The 19,713-nt window shown below is 43.7% G+C and overlaps 1 protein-coding gene across 1 annotated transcript in view; it reads right to left on the bottom strand.

Annotated features, from left to right (window-relative positions):
- Positions 1-1,475: 1,475 nt before the first annotated feature.
- The window catches only part of PLCH2 (phospholipase C eta 2), a 46,655-nt gene continuing 28,417 nt past the window's right edge, over positions 1,476-19,713 (bottom strand). Inside the window, exons 11-22 of the mRNA XM_036396362.2 lie at positions 19,291-19,449; positions 18,459-18,551; positions 17,892-17,992; positions 17,475-17,572; positions 16,971-17,153; positions 16,084-16,191; positions 15,784-15,908; positions 15,291-15,375; positions 14,692-14,838; positions 13,723-13,802; positions 8,190-9,246; positions 1,476-4,443 (exon numbers count right to left, since the gene is read on the bottom strand). Coding sequence (XP_036252255.1) covers positions 2,714-4,443; positions 8,190-9,246; positions 13,723-13,802; positions 14,692-14,838; positions 15,291-15,375; positions 15,784-15,908; positions 16,084-16,191; positions 16,971-17,153; positions 17,475-17,572; positions 17,892-17,992; positions 18,459-18,551; positions 19,291-19,449 — 3,966 coding nt within the window. The 3' untranslated portion in view covers positions 1,476-2,713. The remainder of the gene's footprint in view (positions 4,444-8,189; positions 9,247-13,722; positions 13,803-14,691; positions 14,839-15,290; positions 15,376-15,783; positions 15,909-16,083; positions 16,192-16,970; positions 17,154-17,474; positions 17,573-17,891; positions 17,993-18,458; positions 18,552-19,290; positions 19,450-19,713) is intronic.

Raw genomic sequence — 19,713 nt, 5'->3', positions numbered from 1 at the left:
AGGAGTCTCAGGATGCACAGGAAGAGCAGAAGAATGAAGAGCAAAACTGTGACCTTCTGCTGACTTAAATTCCAAATAATTCTTAGATGCTGGAATAAATTCCACTCATAGGAATAAAAAAATACATGATGAATAGTCAGTCTTACATAGTGTCACAAAACAAGCTGCAAAAGTGGTTGCTATTAATTTAGGAGCAAGAGGCAAATTTCACACGTACCCTAATGATTTAAATCCAGACACTGTTAGTTAAAATTCTGAATGAAGGTAAATGTTTTAAAGTGATGCTGCATCCTGTGAGGTGCATTAATTTAACAAGTATTGCTTAATCAATTAAAGATGAAAATAATCTGGTTGTGAGACTCAGTCTTTGAGAAGACACGAATAGGCCTTTTAAACATTAACTTTCCAAAGCTGTCAAGTTACATGTACTTGACATTAAAGCTGCAAAAGCATTAAAGATACAAAGGCAGCGACTCCCTGCAGCTTTTCAGCCTGAAATTAAAGTATTACATGAATGATTTTTCATCCAGAGAATGTTAATGAAACTTGCTTTGTGCTGGGACACAATGGGAGGCTCCTCTTGGCAGATCCCACGTTCTGCTGCAGCTTCACCTCCCTCCCTTCAGAGCCTGCAGTGATGCTGTGGGGTCACCTCAGTGCACATCCCAAAGCTCTGCTGCACAAAGCTGCCCTGGGATCTTCAGGATCCGAGTCCTGCAGACAAACCGGGCAGATCTGAGCCAGCCTGGAAAACTGAGGGAATGTCTTCAGACAAAACATGCTGAAGGGAATTTGAAAAGATTGAATCAGGAAATTTAACCCCTCCAGCCTTCTCACTGTATTATGGTGATAACACAGTCAGCCTTACATTTTGATATCTCAGAGTTTAAATTTTGTTACTGTTTTGGTATCTCAGCGTTTAAATTCGTGTGGCCAAGGGATACTAAAATTAGAACCAAGAGCCCCTTCCCAGCTCCACAAGTGACAGCCCTTCCAGGAGGAGTGCGAAGGAAGTAAAATGCACTTTCACTGTGCACTTTGCTGGGACAGGAATAGAAGTGATTTTTCAGTCAAGTGACAGGTGAAGAGCAAAATTGAGCTGCAGCATTTTCAGCCAGACTTTAAACCCCCGTCAGTGATGAAACAGGGCCATCTGTGTTACTTGTACAGCTGCTCCAGGATGGATCAGCTCCTTCTGACTGTTTTTCTACTAATTCCACCAGTTGCCCCAGAGTTTTCATCCTGCCCCAGCCCCTGTGCTGTGTCTCACACCTCACAATGTCAGTCCCTGCCAATCCTTGCACAAGTTCTGGAGGACCTGCGAAAATCTGAGTGGGTCTGCGCTGGCTGCCCCTCTGAAAAAGAGTAAAATTAAATGTTATCCACAAAGGAAGCTGGAAAACAAAGCAGATAGAATGAACCATGCTTGTGTATCACAAACCCCAGTGTTGTGTTACAGCTAAAGAGTCACCAGCTGGGAGGTTAAATATGTTTATTTTAGTAGTGTAAGGTGGTTTTACAAACAAATTCTTAAATTTTGCAATATACACAAAAGAATCATTACAAAGGCAAAATATCCTCTCAATAATAGGGACTCTATGCAGCCTGAAATAAAATTAAACCTCTGTTTCTCTTTAAAATGCATCTCAGTAAACATTCTTCTCCATCACTGATAAAATGTACATCTATAATAAATGACATCATAACTGGGGACCGGGGGGGACACATGACAACATCCCTAAAAATAAAACGTAAAAAAAAGGGGAAAGGAAAAATTATTACTCTGTTTAGGTTGTTATTTAATTCTAAATATGTCCATCTAAAAAAATTAAATATCTCTTTTTTTTTAAACATATCATTGAAAACTTTGCATGGCAGTGCAATACAGAAATAGTAAAATTTATCCAAAAAGTGCTATGTACAGCAGCATTGTTAAAATACCATAAGAAGGGACAGTGCTGTTTCAAGAAAAGACATGCTTTGTAGCCATTTCTGAAGTAAAGTCAGAAGATATTTCTATTTTTAGCCATTCCCTTCTCTCTCCTGTCTCAATTCCCTCAGACAATGCCTTGAGACAAGGAGCAGTCACAGTTCAGGTTCAGGGTGTGCATGTGTACATACATGTGCAGACATTTCTTTGCATACACACAGGTGTATATATATAGATATTTATATATATATATATATAGATATATAAACAGGATGAGTTTATAAAAGCATTGCTTTGGAACAAGAGAGCTTTTCTTCAAAGAGAAAATATGGATTTTCACTGAAATAAGCAGGTCCACGATGGAAGATGGACTGTATCTACTGCATTATTAATTCACACCCTCAGAGGCCTCAAACTCTTCCAGAAAATAAAATATGATTTTAAGTCCAGCCTCCTTACATGGATCCATGATTTGTAAGAGCAAAATTCACCTTAGCTGTGGTTAGCATCACATTTAGCTATTACACATCAGGGTTACTATTGTCAGAAGAATTATTGAAATTAGTAAAGACCAAGAGCAAACTGCAAACGCAAGAAGTGCTCACACACAAAGGAGGCCTGATTGGAGGCTGGGCAAAGCGCAATTAACAACTGATGAATCCTCATCAGTTCCTTTGGAGTTGTGATCTCAAGCACCCTTGGCTCAAGGGAAGGCCAGGAAGCTCAGGATTATTTTGGGCCTCTCAGGTTTTGCTGTGCCAGCAGTGCCCAGCGCCGCCAGGGTCACAGTTTGAGCATGAAGAACACCTCGGTGTCGGCCGCGCAGTCGGGCTGGGCCTTGGGCGAGGCCGCCAGGGCCGCGTGGGCAGCGGGGTCGGTGCAGCCGGCCCTGCCCACGCTGCAGGCGCCCTCGGGGTTGCCCCTCTCCTCGATGGGGCTGCCCCCGAGCTGTGCCCGGCCCTGCAGGCGCTGCCTCTCCTGGGCCTGCCTTGCCCTGTTGGCGATGTAGCGCACGCGGCTCTGGCTGCGCGACGACGAGCGGCGCAGCAGCCCCACGCTCTCGCCCTCCTCCTCCGACTCGCTGGGCTCGAGGCTGATGGGGGAGGTGATGTCGTTTTCCTGCTGGAAGGCTGTCAGCTTCTTCAGCTGCTCCGTCAGTTCATCCCGGGATTTGGCCGAGGGCCGCAGGCTGGCGGAGCGACGCTGCTCCCGCATGGAGCGCGTGACGAAGCTCCTGCTGATGCTGCGGTATTTGCTTTCAAAAGTGCACACGATGTCATCAGAGGTAAGGTCCCCGAGGCTTTTGGACTTTGTCTGGTTATTCCCGACCGTGTCATGCGCTTTGGATTTGTTAGAGGACTGCCTGAGGCTCTCCATGTAGAGCCTGCTCCAGGTGTGCCTTCTAGGAATGGACGAGAAGGCGTCCTGAGGGCTCCTGGCCAGGGGCCGGGGGCACAGCTCGTCAGCCGGCAGCTGGCCAGACCTCAGGTTGGGGTTGGACTTGCTCTTGCTGACCATTGGCATCTCGCTGCTGCAGGTGGTGGCGGAGCGGGGGCGCATGCCCTTCCTGATGGCCAGGGGCTCCAGGCTGTCCTGGCGGATGCCCAGGTCCGGGAGGCTTTTGCGGGCCAGGCTGGGGAGGGAGAGGTCGATGACGGTGTCGTTGGAGGACATGCTGGACGAGGAGGACATGCTGTCACGGTGGCTGGCACAGTCCAGCTTGCTCCAGATCCGGTCATTGACAGTGGCATCAAAGTACACTTCAGCTGCTGGAGACTGGCTGCTCGGGGTTTTTATTAAGGCTGAGGAGTCTGACGTCTTCAGTCCTTCACTCTTTGCCCTTCTTGCCAACGTGTAAGAGCTCGTCTGGGAAACAGAGACAGGGAGAGCCTGTGCAGCCCAGGCTTTCTGGGGAGAATCTGCCTTGGGGCTGTTACCGACACTGCTTTGCTGGGGTGGAACCGCTGCTGCACCCAGGTTTTGCCCTTTGCATTCAGAGGTGCTTTTCATGTCTGCTGATACCTGACCTGGTTGGTTTTGCTTCTGGCAGTTTCCTACAGGTTGGCCAGCACTGTGATCTGCTGCCTCTACCAGCCTGGCTTTTTTGGGATGTGCTGCTGATCCACCCTGATCTTGAGCCTCACTGCTCTGTGTCCAGACATTTCCTTCTGTGGGACATCCTGCCACATTTGTCCTCTCATCCTCTGGGGCTCCTAAACCTGAGTCAGCTGCTCTTGGGACATCCTGCCCTTGGTCTTCTGCAGCCAGATTGGTTCCTTGTTCCCTGGAGGGTAGGGGCTCTTGAGGCTGGTTGGGTGTTCTGCTTCCCTCTGATGGAGCCTCGGTGGAATGGTCAGAGCCAGATCCTTCCTCAGAGTCACTGTAGGGGGCAACAGGCAGGGGGAAGAGAAGGCTGCAGTGATGGCCCTCACTGGCAAGGACAGGCTCTTCTGTGATCGTTTCTAGGCTGCATAAAGAAGTGACTGACCTCTGCATGGAGAAGTGGCAGACATCTGCTTGGAAGGCATGAAAAGAAAAAGAAAGAAACAAGAAAAAGAGAGATACAGGGTTAGTTATCTCTTACAAATTACAGCTGAGCTTAGATTCATTCCTTATGTGTTACCATTTTGTTCTCAAGGTACAAGTTGTCCATGTTAATCACGATTTAAAAAATAACTTGAGATTTCAAATGCCTGGCCAAAGGCAGCAAAACATTTTGCACATTCAGTTTTAGCTGCACAAAGCCCTGTTGCTTCAAGAAATCTCAGTCCATGCACAGCAGCACCATGTGACTGTTCTGGTTTTCTTATCAAACAACAGCAATACCCAGCAATTTTTGCCCTTTGTGACCCCTTTTGTAAACCAGCTTTTCTTCCTCCACCATCCAGCACCACTTGATTTTCAGTTTTCCTTCCTTCCAGCATTTAAACAGGTCAGGGTATCAGAGCACAACCAGAGCATGTACAATGATCAAACAGGAGTTTGACCAGCAGATGTGATCCCAGTGACCAACCACTCAGAAGAGAAGCAGCACAGGACTTATGGAGCAGATTACAAATGATCTGCAGACAGTGGAATGTTAGCAATGGGACTTTTAAACACAAAACAAAAGCTTTAAACAGACTTTGTTCTTCCTAAAAAAAACTTGGTAATTTCTATTTCAAAAAAAAAAAAACAACTCTGCAGACAGATGGGTCATGAACAGCAGGCTGTGAGTGCAACCCTGGAGAATCACTCCAGCCACCAATTATCTGGAGAAAATGCTCCATTCTCTGCAGTGTTTATCACCTGCACCCCAGGAGCCAAAGCAATCATGCCAAGAAGATGATTCCCCATATCTCCAAAGCACAGTGCAGACATGCATTCCAGAACTAACAAAGCACCACCAAGGCAGACCACGACCTCAGGGACACAGGAGCAGGTAATTATAGGGCAGCAAACAGGGAAAAACCAGGGCTACAGGCAACAAGGTGCTGAAATCAGGGACACTCAGCAGACATTACCTTTGACTTGCTTGTCCTTTCAGTTCTTAACTAGACAGAGAGAGTGTGCATGTAGAATAATAGGACAGAACAGAGGAAAAATCCAATTAATGTAGGGAAGGCAGGTGCAGATAACAGGATAAATTAGTGCTCAGGGAGGGAAAGGAGACATACAGGAATATTCACACATGGTTGTAGGATCCTAAGAATTTCTGACCAACCAGAGCACTCAATGGAATCCACACATGGACAGATATTAAGTTCATTTTTTTTATCATAGAAGGATGAAAATATTTGTTGGTGTTGAAGGAACACACTCCACTGGACGGGGGAATGGAATCACAGAATCACAGAATCAGAGTGGCTTGTGACAGAAAGGACCCTAAAAATCATCACGTTTCAAGTACCCTGACATAGGCAAGGACACCTTCCAGGTTGCTCAGAGGAATCTGGACTGCTCCAAAGCCCTCTCCCAATGGGAAACATCACTCCCAGAACCTGCCCAGGGAATATCAGGCCTTTGCTTTCCTGGGATACCAGGATTTCCAGCCCAGTGCAGAACTCAGGGGTGGGAGCAGCTCTGCCCTGTCCTGCATTAGCTGGGAGCGCTGGAAGGGAATCAGGCACCTGTGCCCATAACCCAAATCCAACATTCCACAACCCAAATCCAACATTCCACAACCCAAATCCAACATTCCAGACTCTCAGTGCCTGGAGGAGTGTCAGAAAGGGCCCAGAGCTGATCAGATTTATAAATTCTCCTTCTGCCCATCCAGCAGCATGGATTAGGGCACACTAGGAAGGGAAATCTCTGGAAAAATGTAATTTTGGGCCAGCTATTGTAAGAATAAATATTATTAAATATATTTATATTATATATTATTGTTAAATATAGATCAATATATTTATATTTGTTTACATGTTGCATATTTATATATAACGCATATTTATATTATTGTTATATATTTATATTATATAAATAATTGTTATAAAATACATTTATTTAATATATAATAAAGGGCCAGCTATAGTTTCCTGCCTTATCCCAGGGCACTTCCCCCAGCAGAATGCCAATTCCCAAGTGCAGCCATGGAGCTGGTTTCCCTGGTTTCCTGGCCCAAGGCATGGCCTTGCAGGAGTTTGGGAAAGGGAGCTGTTTGTGCAAACAGAGGGGCTGTCACTGGACCAGCAGCAGCCAGTCCAAGGCACCATTTCACCATTTTAAGGGTTTGCTGATTCCATGCTTGGGAAGTCAGATGGATTTAATCAAATTTCAAGCATATCACAATATTTGTTCAGTGACTTGGGGGGCTGGCAGGGGAGCTGGCACTGATAATGGGAAATGGTTTCATATGTCACAGTACTCAGAGTTTGTGAAAAGCCCAATGCCAATAATTTAGGCATAGAAAGAGTTCTGCTGCTTTGGATTAACTGCAAGTCACGGGAACCAGCAAATCTCTCCCCTCCCATTGTCCTGGTATTTTCCTAAAAGCCTGAAGCAGATATTGGAAAAATATGTTTATTTAAAAAAAAAAAAGGTATAAAAAAATAGAAGGTAAATTTCAGGCACCCAATCAGATGAAATTGGTCAAATAAATAAAATATCTGAAATTTCTGTATGAGGCTTTCAAAGAAGCCCACTATAGGTGAGCAGTCAGAATCTGTTATCAAAAAAGGGAAAAGCACCAAAATAATTTCACTGTTCCTGAACATGTAATCATCAGTGTCCACATTTCTTGGACAATTAACAAGGAGGGTGAGGGATTTGAGGAGGAGCTCTTGCAGTCACAGCCAAAAGCTGCATTTCCTACTTTCTCCTTACAGTTCTGTGAAGCAGAAAATTCTTATCAAAATCTCTTTCCTTCTGTCCCATTCCTGCCAAATCAGGAGCAAAAATGCCATTTTTCTCACTAAAAGTCATCCTTTGATTGCCTCTGCTTTGATTTCCCGTCTCTACAAACTCCCAGTTCATGGTACAGGTGCAGCCACACAGACCCAGTTTGAAACAACCACAAAATGCTGCAGCTTTAGGAACTTTCCTCTAAGTTTTGGGCACATTTTGGGTGGCAGTGGGGAATGGCAGGAGTGCCCCAGCCTGGCTGATGCCAGGGAGCAGCAGATCACACCCTCTGCCCTCAGGCCAGGAACATCACAGCACAGCAGAAATGTTTGCACACACATTTAGGAGCAGAATGGGCTGCTGTGTTTATAAAATACATCTCCTGAAGAGAGAAATCCATCCAGTAATTCCTGGACTGACAGCAGTGATTTTGCAAGATCTTTGAGGAGGGAACAGGTTTATTGTTATCAGAGGGCACATCAGACATCATTCCTGATGTGGTTATCCCTCAGTGGAACACAAAGGTTGATAATGGAAATATTGTTTGTTGATGTGGGTTTTCCATATTTAATCTCACTTAATGCTCTGGTTTGGATCTTAAAATTTACTTAGTATCATACCACATTCACTAAGAAAATCAAGGAAAGAAAAAGCCCTGAACAAACAACCCCAACATTTATGGACTACTGACAGTGCCACTACTGCAGATGGTTAACTAGGCATGGCAAGGACTAAGCTAAACCAGACACTTCTACAAAAAAAGAAAATAAAAATATTTATGCAGATTTTTTTTCTTCTGTCATTGCCAAAATTAAAAAAAAAAAAGACCTCTTGACAGCCAAACAACATGGAGGAGCTTCTAAGTAAGGATGCTATGCAGAAGCTGAGACAATGACGTGATCTACAGTGGAGAAGGGTGAAGAAAATCTGGTCTTACCAGTAAAGAATATAGGGGATTTACTTCGAATTTCCTCCAATTTTTGAACGAACAAGGCGTTCATTTCCCTCTGGAGGGTGCCCACTTGCCTTCGAGAAGGTTCAGCCCAGCGCTTGGGGAATTCTGGGCTTCCAAGGCTTTCTAGACTGCTGGAGTTGGAGGACACAGAGCCATTGCTGGCTGCAACCAAGTTGACAGTGCTTCCATACTTGCCACCAGAGTGGCCCTGCCAGCGGTGCCGGGGGTGAGCCTTTATCCCGTGGCCCTTAGAGTCACCACTCGTCTTCCCTGGGCTCACAAGGGCCTGGCTGCTCCTCCTCAGGTCACCTGCAGTTCCAGGGCTGCTGCAAGGCTGCAAATCTGAGAGCGGCCTGGGCTGCCCTCTGACCACCCAGGTGTGCAGCTCTACCCTCTCCTCTGCACTGCTGCCCTGCCCGGCCTGCAGGGGCTCTCTGGCCACCGTGGGCCTGCCAGGGTGGTCACTCCATGGCCCCTCAGGGTCAGGGCTCTCTTTGGAGCCAATCATGCATTTCATGCAGTTGGTGGCCACTCCGATCCTGCCCGAGCTGTTGATGGCACAGCGGGCAAAGACGCTCGGCTTCTCGCCCAGGGGCTCCTGCAGCCTCACCCTGTGTGCCCTGGGCAAGGGCTCGCTGAAGGGAGCCCCGGGGTGGGCACAGCTCTGCCCTGGCCCCTGGGGACAGCCCTGGGCCTTACCTTTCAAGCCCTTGCCAGGTGCCTCCCCAGTGGCACCGTCTCGGGGAGCTGGGGACGGGGAAGCACTTTCTGGCTCTTGCACAAAGCGAGGCTGGGAGGCAGCTTCCACTTCCCTCCCTTCTCCAGCCCCTGCAGAGCTGCTGTCCTTTGTGTCAAAAGCAATTTCTGGAAAGCCCTTCTTGTTCTTCTTCTGGCTCTTGGTGGGTGCACTGGCCGTCCGTCTCAGGATGTGGCTGCTAAAGGAATGTTTGCGATGGAGCTGCCCAGCAGCATGACTGTCCAGAGAGGCCTGCTTTGGATTTCTGAGAAACAGCCCTTTTAGACCTAGAGCTTGTTTGGCCTGCAAAAGAAATAAGAAAAGAATAAAAACATTAAAATAAAAATAATAGAAAAAGAAAATAATAGAAAAATAAAAATGCAAGGCTCTTCCTCCCGAGCACAGGAACTCATGAACAAATGATCGTTCGCACACAGTTTCCTGATATATTCCTGCCATCAGCATGAAAACTAACCCAGAAATAGGACAGGCATTAAAAATGAAAAAAAAAAAATCACTAACAGCAGCCTTGCAATATAACACATCTTTTTTTTTTTCTCAGCTATGTTTTTAGATAACATTTTGCAGCCACACTTATCTCTGTATTTGTCATCGTTTTCTTTCTAGCATGTAATTACTTACAACATCTACATAAACATTAGAGCTATTGAAAAGACAACAGCAAAAAAAAGGAAATACTTCTGTCAACAAGGCTTTCCTTCTGAAAGCTGAAGAGTTTCTCAGTTTCACCCAAAGCAGATGCATTTAAAATTCCTGCTGTAAATGCATTTTCTAGGAACTGTTGGGAAATAAACACTGGCCATAAAATAGAATATTTTTTTCAATATAAAGGAGATCTACACTCGAATTGAATTGAGCACTGTCATGAATAGCAGTTAACTATACACACACAAAAGATCATGGAGTATTTCAATTTCTACCTGTGTGATTGCATTTTGGTAATTTTTCCTACCATACAACACTTATCCCAAGACACTGGTGTATGTGTTCAGCACTGAGGAAACACACTATAAACAAGGGAAGTTAGTCAGTGTCACATTACAGTTGTCCACAGTCTTCAGTAGTTATTTAAGCATTAAACACACAAATCCACCATCATAAATCTCCCACCACCATACAACTGATTTACATTTCAATGAAACAGAGTTCCAGCATTCCTGCAAACATTCCAGGTGTACTTGCCAACTCTCCAAGGCCAGGCTGATGCCTGAGTCAGCGTTGGTTCGCTCTGAGCACAGAGATCACTTCAGGCACAGAAAGGTATTTCTCTTTTCATCTACTTCTCCCCCTTTGCTCTCTTTATTTCCCAGCTGGATCAGACTTTTGAGCAGCTGTAGCATCCAGAATGAATAAAGCCAGGGTGGATCATGGCTGAAGTGCATTTTAGGAAGCCTGTGGCAGACCCTGACCAGCAGCCTGCGCTCGCTGGCGCTCGCTGTCAGTTCCACTTCTGCCCTGTGATGTCACATGAGGCCACGTTTCTGCTGTGCCCAACAATGGCACAGAAGAGTCTCATTTAAATTACAATGCTCTTTCACCCCAAAATAAATATTTGAGTGCCTGCTTGTGCATTTCCAGTTCTGCTGTGCAGGACTTAATGCAGATGTTGGCTGCCCTGTGCACTGAGCCTGGGCTAAGAGCTGATTTTACCCCAAGTGTCCTGCCCAAGCTGCCCTGCGGGACCAAGGTTTATTTGGCTGACACAAGGGCCAGTAAAATTTTTCATAATATTATTTTTATATAATATTTAGTAAATTATAATTGATTGAAGTTTACTTATCACGTGCCAATTTCCAGCGTGAGTAAGACATTATCAAAAATTACCTTTAGGATAAGATAGAGATGGTGGAGTTTGATTTTTCCCATGCAAGGCAAATATTGAATATTGGAAAATCATCTGTGAGAGCCAGACTATTGAACAATCTGCTTGGATTACTGGGAGACAAGTTGGCAAGTACATGAATTTTTTGCTATAAAAATCAGACAATATAAATATTTGCAAAACCCAGAAAAAATTGTCATACAAACAACACAAACAAATAATATCCACCAAAAAGAAAAGGGAAGCACTGATGGAATGGGAGGCAGTGCAGGGCCCAAGGTGTCATTCTGGCTTGTTTGCTGCAGCTTTGTTAAGCTGGACACTGTTGCTTGAATCAATGGAGTGATTCAAGAACACAAAGGCAGATTTGATTAACTTAGGGGGGAAAAAAAAGTTTTAAAAGAAGGAAAAAAAAAAAAATAAAAGAGAGCAGTTTTGAGGGAGATCCAGGACACTGTGCTTTCAGCTTCCAGCCCAGCTTTTACAGGGCTGTTCACTCTGGAAAGCAGACTTGAAAAACAGCACAAGAGGCTTTCCCCCAATTTAGCAAATGATTCAGTGTCAATGTTCTTTTCTGTGTGAAAGAAGGGCTCTGAATCGCAGCCCTCCAGAGAAAAGGCAGGAGAGGGAGAGGCTCAGAGAAGGGGGAGAGTGGCAGGAATTTTATCCTGGATCTGCTTCACACGGGGAGGGCTCTGTGGCTGTCAGTGACCCCACAGGGGTGACCCAGCCAAATGTCACAGATCATGTTCCATGAGTTGGAGAGCTCAAAGATGCTACCAAGGAAAAGGTTGATGCTAATGAAGCCACCAGCTCAAGGCATGCAGGTGTGTGGTGGTGTCTGCACCTCCCTGGGACAGGAGGGGTACCTTCAAGGCGTCTAAAAACGCTCTGCTTCTAAAAGGAGACTTTTTTGACATAGAGAAGCCCACTGAAATCACAAACAGACAGAGTAAAGGCAGAGTAACAGTGAGGGAGGAGCTCAGAGATAGGCACATCTAGAAAAACCACAAGAAATTCTGCACTACATCAGCAGACCACAGAAGAGACAGAAACAAAGAAAAGCCTTTCCAGGAAACAGAGCAATCTGAAAGAGATTTCACACACAAGTTAAGGTTCTTTTTTTCACCTAAGACTGTTTTAGTAATACCAAGCTACTGAGCAGGTGGAATATCTCCATTTATAAAAAAGTCTCAAAATGTAAATGTTTGCATTAGAATCTCTGGATTAATAAAGAATGGGTAAAACCAATTAATAAAGAATGGGTAAAAACCAAACCAGGCTGATAACTGGGGTGATTTTTCTGCCCATAATTAAGAGAGGAGAAAAGAAAAAATACTAATTTGGACAGCAGTCTGTTAACCAAAAATCAAAGCAAAAAGTTATTCAGACAGACCAAACCAGAAAGGGATGTGTAATATTTGTTCCACATTTTCAGAGGTTTTTATTAAAAATTATAAATTAAAAAAAAAAAAAAGACAAAAAAAAAAAACCACCAAAACAAAAACCACAACACATACAGATTTTCCTTTCAAATCCTTGTATTTTGTCTGTGCACAGAACCACTTCCTAACAGCAGCAAGCCCAGAGAGACTGAAGTGACAATGAGAAGCAATCAGGGAACACCAAGAAAAATCTATGTCCCAAAAAAAACTGCCGAAGTTTCAATGGGCATTTGCCCTTCTGCAAACTGTCCCAGCCAGTCACTCATGAAGAAGTTAGGAAGAGCAAATTATTATGAAAGGCCAGGAAATTAAGGCTAAACAGAGAGAATTTGCCAAAGGAGGTTTGAATTGAAAATACTTCACTGCTGAAGAGGATGAACATCGGCCCTTCCATTAAACACTGCTGGCAAGGGCAGCGACTGGAGTTGAGTAACTGAGTGATTAATAAGTATTAAAAAGCTGTTTTCCTGTTCAGGATTGCTCGAATTTCCCTCTGGAGGAGGAGCTGGGCATTCCCAGCCCGCTGGATGCCTCCTCCTGCTGTCCTGATGCTGAAATTGCATCTCACTGCTGCGGGACCAACTGGGGTCCTGCGAGAAGCTCTGTACCCGATTTCACTGGCATTAACAGCCCTGAACGCTGCTGATGTTTTACTCGTGCTTGAGTAGGTTTTTGTAACACTTTGACTTTGAAATTAGAGAAGAAAAATGAGAAAACAAAGGAGGCAGAGAAGCTTTCTTTCCTCCTGCTCTCATGATTCTGATATTGCATCTCACTGCTGCAGGACAAACAGATCCTGCAAGGAGCTTTGCACCTGATTTCTTTGGCATTAACAGCACAGATCACTGCACTCAGAGCACAGGAGCTGCCTCCTTTTTATCTGGCCTAGGACAAGTCTGAAATTAGGGCTTTACTTTGGTGGAAATTGAGATGTGGCACACTAAGAGTTGTTTATTTCCTGCACGTGAAGAAATCACACCCCTAATAACACACAAGGAGTGTAAATATGTCCAGCTATTACCAGCATCACCTTTCCTCTGCATTTTAAGAGTTATTATGGCAAAAAATCCAAAGTAAATAAGCTTGAAGAATTTAATTAAATTTAAAATGCTAAAACATCAGACAGAGCCTTTAAAGCACCAGCTTTGCAGGGAGCAAGTGCTCAGGGTTCAGGTGTGCCACCTTTGGTTCAGCAAGGTGCACTCACAATCACATTATTTATATAAATGTGTGTGCTGCAAGGAAATTACCTTCCCCTATGGCTTCCTCAAAAAGGCACTGCAAGAATCTCTTTTATCACTTTCCCTACAATTTGCCTTTATCTCCATGGACATTCAGAAAGATCTCAGGCTACCACGACAAGCACAGCGATCAATTTTACTCCAAGTGAACAAAAATGTCAGCCTGGACCTTGACCCACTGAGCTTCCCTGGTGTGATACAAGGTGCTGGCAGCTCCTGTGGGGGTGCTGCTCACCACAGAGACACTCACCTTACCACAGATGTCATTTATAGCCACATGCACAAAGATGGAAGCCTCTTCTATGCCCTCCAGGTACACGTGTCTGTAACCTGAAACAGAGGGAGCAGAGCTGGAACAAGGCTGGCACAGGAGGAGTAGCTGGAGATTTTCCTTTTAGGAGCAGCAGAAGAGATCAAGCAGGATTCTTCCAGCTCCTCCTCACAGTGAGGTTCCAGGCTTGAGCATCACCTTGCCACACTCAGGTGTAGCTGAGCCACACCACCTGCAAACTTCACCCCCATTTTTTGTCATGATTTCATAAAACGGCCCTGTCCTGTTTCATCCAGGCTCTGTTATTGCTGCTGTCAAACCATGATTTAAGCATGACCACATTCTCTCCTCTGGACTGTTAGTCCATAATTGAGACTGCAAACCTTTCATCCAAGGTCAGTTTAGTGAGAATGGATGGAGTTTTTTAATCTTAAAGAGAATTTTTTTTTTTAATTTGAAAGGAAAGAAAAATACACACACACAAGAAGTTTTAATGTGAAAGAAGACTGAAATGAAAACAGAAAGAGGAAACTGTCAGAAAATGGCATTTAATGGCCTGGATCCCATCATTAGAATAGGTAACTTTATGAGTAGTAGTTTAACACAGAACAGAGTCACAAAACCAATCAAAATTCTAGAGTTTTTTCAAAAACTGGTGTGAAGAAAGAGAGGACAAAGCAGTAAAGGAGTAAAGTATTTAAAACCCACAGTATTTACCCTGCTTAACAATCTTACCTATTTTTTCAAAATCTAGTCCCAAAAATCTAGAGTTAATTGATTTAGTTTTCATCACCATATCAGTCAGGAGCTGACTAAGGCAGAGAACTCAGGGCCCAGACTCCAGCTTTTCTTGTTCTAACTAGAAATTTCTGCAGCAGATACATTAATTTTGATTTTTCCCAGGAAAAAAATCCCAGCCCATTGATTTGGGATGACTCTTTCTCTTACCTGGCATCATGCTGCTGAAGGCAATTGTCCTCTGCCCGATGAAATCCCTCCCGATGGGGTCGTGGTCCCACACCAGGAACCGGATCAGGGCAATCTCTGGCATGTGCACTGTGAACACCAAGGTCTCCTCCCACATGGGGTTAAAACCTTCCAAAGGGGGAATCAGCCTTCAGGAATCTCATTCACAACAAACAACAAGTCTGCCTAAGCTGTGGTGTCATTCTGGTTTTCCTGACAGATTGGTTGTTCTTGAAAAATCCAGTATTCCCACAAGGAACAGAGTTGGGTCTTGCCTAAATTTGGCCCTGCTTTCAGCAGGGGATTGGCCAACCTGCCTTTTTGACCACAGCAAGCTCAAAACACCCTTCTCCCACACATAATGAGAAAAAAAATGCTTTGCTTCATACCGAGACCTTCAGCATATTTATACCAACTCAATCAAACAAGTCAAGATCCAAGTCTAATTAACATTAAAAATGCTGAAATCCAGTTTTCAGTGCTTTGTCATAATAGGCACCAAATCTTATCTACTCCTATTTTTATGAAAAAACCTGCCTGAAAGAGGATGTTTCAGCCATAAAAATCCCAGACAATCTTACCATTATCATCAACTACTCTGGTTTGTTCTTTGAAGCAATCAACAGGTAAGCCTATAACTTCTACTTCAACAAATGGATCTATGATCTGAAAAACAAAAACCAACAAATATTGAAAAGAAAGAGTGACAAAGAAGATGGAACCCAAGCAAATGGCTTTTACAATATGGGCACTGTACATGAATGTCTGGGTAATTATTGCTCCTGAGCCTTATGGAGTGGATTATTAAATTGATAAGATCTCTCTCCCTTTTTTCTTTTTTTGCTTTTCCTGGAAGGACTGTGCTGGCAATTGGAGGAAAACCATCAAACCACAACTGTGATGCTTAAAAGTAAAAAAACACCACCAGAAGGTGTAGGATGTTCATGACCTAATTTATTCATGGTCTGTGTGTGCTGACAAGTAACTGCAGGGTGTGAAATCCTCATGCTTAGCCCAGCCAGTATGAAAATAAACCTTCTGCACCACAAAATAACAACCACAGCTGTCCCATACCTCTCCTCTGTCTCCCAGCATGGAATCACGTGGTTTGGGGAGCTGTTGACCACTGATAATTCTTAGTACCAGCTGTTTCTTCAATTGACCAGGCAGTGGGTCTTCAGAATTTGGGTTAAAGACGCCTGTAAGAATAGAGAATCCCATAATGTGAAGGTGCAACATGACTTTAATTACAGATACCTTGGGGCTCTTTTGCTTCTGGCATCAGAAATGAATTTTTAAACAAACTGTACCAAGGCCTCACACTCAATCCTGTCCTGCAATCAGTGTTCCCCTGGTTTTGCTGGTTTTCCTTACCTTGACACATGCAGTTGGGTTTGAGGACATAGCCACAGTTCCCATTGGCACTGAATTTGGCCCGGTTCAGTTGCAGCATTCTCCCCTCTGACTGGTAGTTTAGTGCAACTATTAAAAAAAATAAATAAATCAGATTCAAATTTGACTTCTTAGATGCAAAACAAAATCAGATATCTTATGGAAAATTATTGTCTTATATTAGAGCTTCAGGGAGAGAAGCTCTCCAGAAGAACTGAACTCTGAAGACCTCTTGCATTTGAGAAGTTCATTTATTTCCATTTACCAGACAACTCCTTGCATGTAAGACACATGTTCAAGGTAATCAATCCAGGGACAGTACCAAGGAGGACTCCATGGTCAGCAAAGCTGGGTAAGCAGAGGACTCAGAGTGCTCTAAGGGGTGATTCCAGTGCTCCTATTCAAGCATCCCCTTGGACTGAGCTCTTTTCTGACCCAGAGATGGGGCAGCTGAGAGGTGCTCCAAAAACTTTTATTCTACTTTTAGTCTCATGTGAAGGGTGAGACAATACAGATGTTATAATTCACACCATCAGAATCAGAAGCCAACTATTTCCTAATTACAATATCCTATAAGCATTTCTTGGCCTATCAGCTTTTGTTACACTATGTTGTAAATGTTTTAAAGCAAATCACCTAAAATTACCCATTGTAAGCCTTACTAAAATGCATCTTTCATAGTTCTATTTCTCTAAAGTATCCAGTCTTATTTGCAAAGCCACCCTTTGAAACTCCTTTCTAGTTCCATTTCTCTCTCAGCAACATCTGTCCTATCCCATGGACAGAATCCTCTACAAATCCATTTCCCACAGCATCCCTCCCAAAATAAAGCCAAAAAAAATTAAATAAATAAAGAGGTTTCAGCTCACCAAGTTGGCAGCCGGCATTCCAGAAGGGCTGGGGGTTGTAGTTGCTGGAGTCCACCCTGTAGGAGGAGGGGTAGATGCGGGACAGCTGGTGCTGGTTGAAGCGCAGGTACTGCGCTGGCTTCTGCTGCAGGATCTGGTGGGCTTTGGTTTCACTGAAAGATGAAACCTGCCAGCTGGAAGAGACTGCAGAGGAGATTAGAGGTAATCTCCTTATTCATTTATTTATGATCTAGATAAAGCTTTCAAAAGTACATAGCATTAGTTCCTTTTTAGCTATCAAGCATCATTTCAGTGCATGCCACTCAGAGGGAACTCTGTTTTCCTTAAATTACAGCAGACACTCTGCTTATTGGGGCAGTTATGGTTGAGAAAGTGAAGCTGAATATGATGATGACCTGAACCTTCATTAAGAAGTCTTCTTCTAATGAAAAGATATGTAAGAACATAAACATTTCCATTTCTTTGTGCAGCAATTATTTTCACCAAACTTTTAGTTCAACTTACTTTCAGTTTCAACATCATGGATGCCAACTGACTTTGTGTATTTCACCAGGTCAGACAGGGCCCTGGACAGCTTCATTGTCTTCTTCTGTCGGCTTACCCTAGAAAGGTAACAAATTACCAGAACAAATTAACTTCCCACCAATTAAGGGGTAAATGTTATCTTTCCTATTTAAAAATAAATCACGGTAAAGAAATGTATGAGACAGTAAGAGCTCAAAATGCACAAAAGGTCCACTGTGCTTGGCTAATGAATCTGAAGAGCACCAAGAGATCGTTCTGGTGATTTTGTGGCAGACATTGACATCTCCCCACTGCAGCCACCAACAAACTGGCATCTAGACCAGAAGCAAACCTATTTAGTGGGTGCATTTATGCTGGCATATTTTAGCAGCAAAGTTGTCCGATCATTTAACAAACCTGCTGTAATGTACAGAGCTCCTGGCTAAATTCCCTTGAGAATCCGAATCGTCTTCACCCTCTTCCAGACTTGATGCCTTTTTCAATTTGCTTCCTTTTTTCTGTGCCAGAAGAAATAAAACCATAATATCATAACTGTGTGATCAAAGTTTGAGCAGCTGGCTACAATTCTGCTTTGTTATGCCAATGAGTGTGTTGCTTAGAGAAAATGGAAAATGACAGCTTTTGTAACACTCAGCTCTGCAGCAAAATTTGCACATGGGGAAAACTCAGCCCAGGGTCTGAGCCTTGTTACAAAGGAAGCACAAATCCTCAGATAAAAGGTGTAAATTAATTTTTGTGGTTCTCAGCTAGATCTTGGATGCCCTCAGACCTTCATGTAGATTGAATCCGTGATGTTATGCACAATGATAAGCAGCTCCCCAGCCTGTCTGTTCAGTGAACAGCCGCACAGCGAGGTGCTGCAGATGTTGCAGTTATGAAATTCCTCTCCAGTGCATGCAAAAATAAAAATCCCTCCAAGAATCCAAGCTCTGGTGCCAAGCCCTCACCTTGGCAGGGGCTCACCTTGCGTTTGGAGAAGCTGCCCATGAGTGACCTGCTGGGCCTCTTGCTGGCACTGAAATCTTCCCCAGATTCTGCATCATCCTCAAGTTTACTCTGAAGCAACCAAAGAGAGAGGAAAGAACACAGGAGCTCAGACAGAGTGCTCAGACAGAGGTCTCTGGGTATCAACACAAACAGGAGGGGATTTTAGCACTGACTATTTGGGTAACATCTCTGCTAAAGGGTTTGTCAAGCCTTGGCCTTGCTTGGCTCTCACAAGAATTCTCTGATACATCATGTAAAGCGTTGGGTTTAAAATACATCAAAACTCACCCACAGAATGTTTTGGGAAGCTGATTTTTAGTTCTCATCCCTAGTTTAGTTTTAATCCCTGGTTATTGCACCTGCTTATTGTTGGCAGATCTCCACTGCTTTTTCATTTGCGTGGAACAACCTTCCCAAAGTTTTTGTGGCTTATTACAAAGCCTAAAATGAAAATGCCTCAACTTCATGAAGTGTAGTCTGTGGGCTGAGTACATTTTTATAAATTAGAGTTAATATAAAATTAAAATATACTGAAAATGCATAGAACATAGAGAACTGAGGAACAAAAAGAGCCCAACATTCAAAAGGAGTTTTTATAATGGAAAATCAAATTCTTTGTTGAAAAGTCATTTCAGAGTACATTTCATGCTCCAATTGCTGTGTGAGCAAGATAAATAGTTTGTGTATCTGACAGTGATGTTCACCTGGCATCATCATTAACTGCATGAATTCAGCTATGAAGCTGAAGTCAATATAAGATATATTTAGTAAACTAATGAAACACAAGTACAATTAAACACAAATTCACCTTCTTACTATCAGACTTCAGCCCAGCCTTTCCTGAGGATGGGAGAGTGGAAACTGCAAAATTGTTTGGATCTTCACAGTCACGGATTTTGGATTCTTTTATCAGTGAGTCAAGTTTTTTCTTTGCTATATTCTCCACTCTTTTCCTGTTAGCAGATGCCTGCAAACAAAACATTAAACCATTAAACAAGGCAGTGATGAAGGAAGCATCATGTGAGTCCCATGCCATGTCCAGGCTGACTGCAGCTGCAAGAGGTGCAAGATCTATTGGGTGGAAGGGATGGGAGATGCTTTGGAATCCTCTTTTCAGCAAATCAAAGGCAAAATGCAAGAGAACTCCTGTTCCCTGCTCTGTGTGCACCATGGCCCACGTGGGGAAGTGGGGAAATAAAACCAAAAATAAAAATCAAGAGTTTTCTTTTCC

This window comes from Molothrus ater, chromosome 23 (genome assembly GCF_012460135.2).
Source record: "Molothrus ater isolate BHLD 08-10-18 breed brown headed cowbird chromosome 23, BPBGC_Mater_1.1, whole genome shotgun sequence".
Classification (NCBI taxonomy): domain Eukaryota; kingdom Metazoa; phylum Chordata; class Aves; order Passeriformes; family Icteridae; genus Molothrus; species Molothrus ater.
Note: the sequence above shows the minus strand (reverse complement) of the source record. Positions and strands in the feature narration are given on the sequence as shown.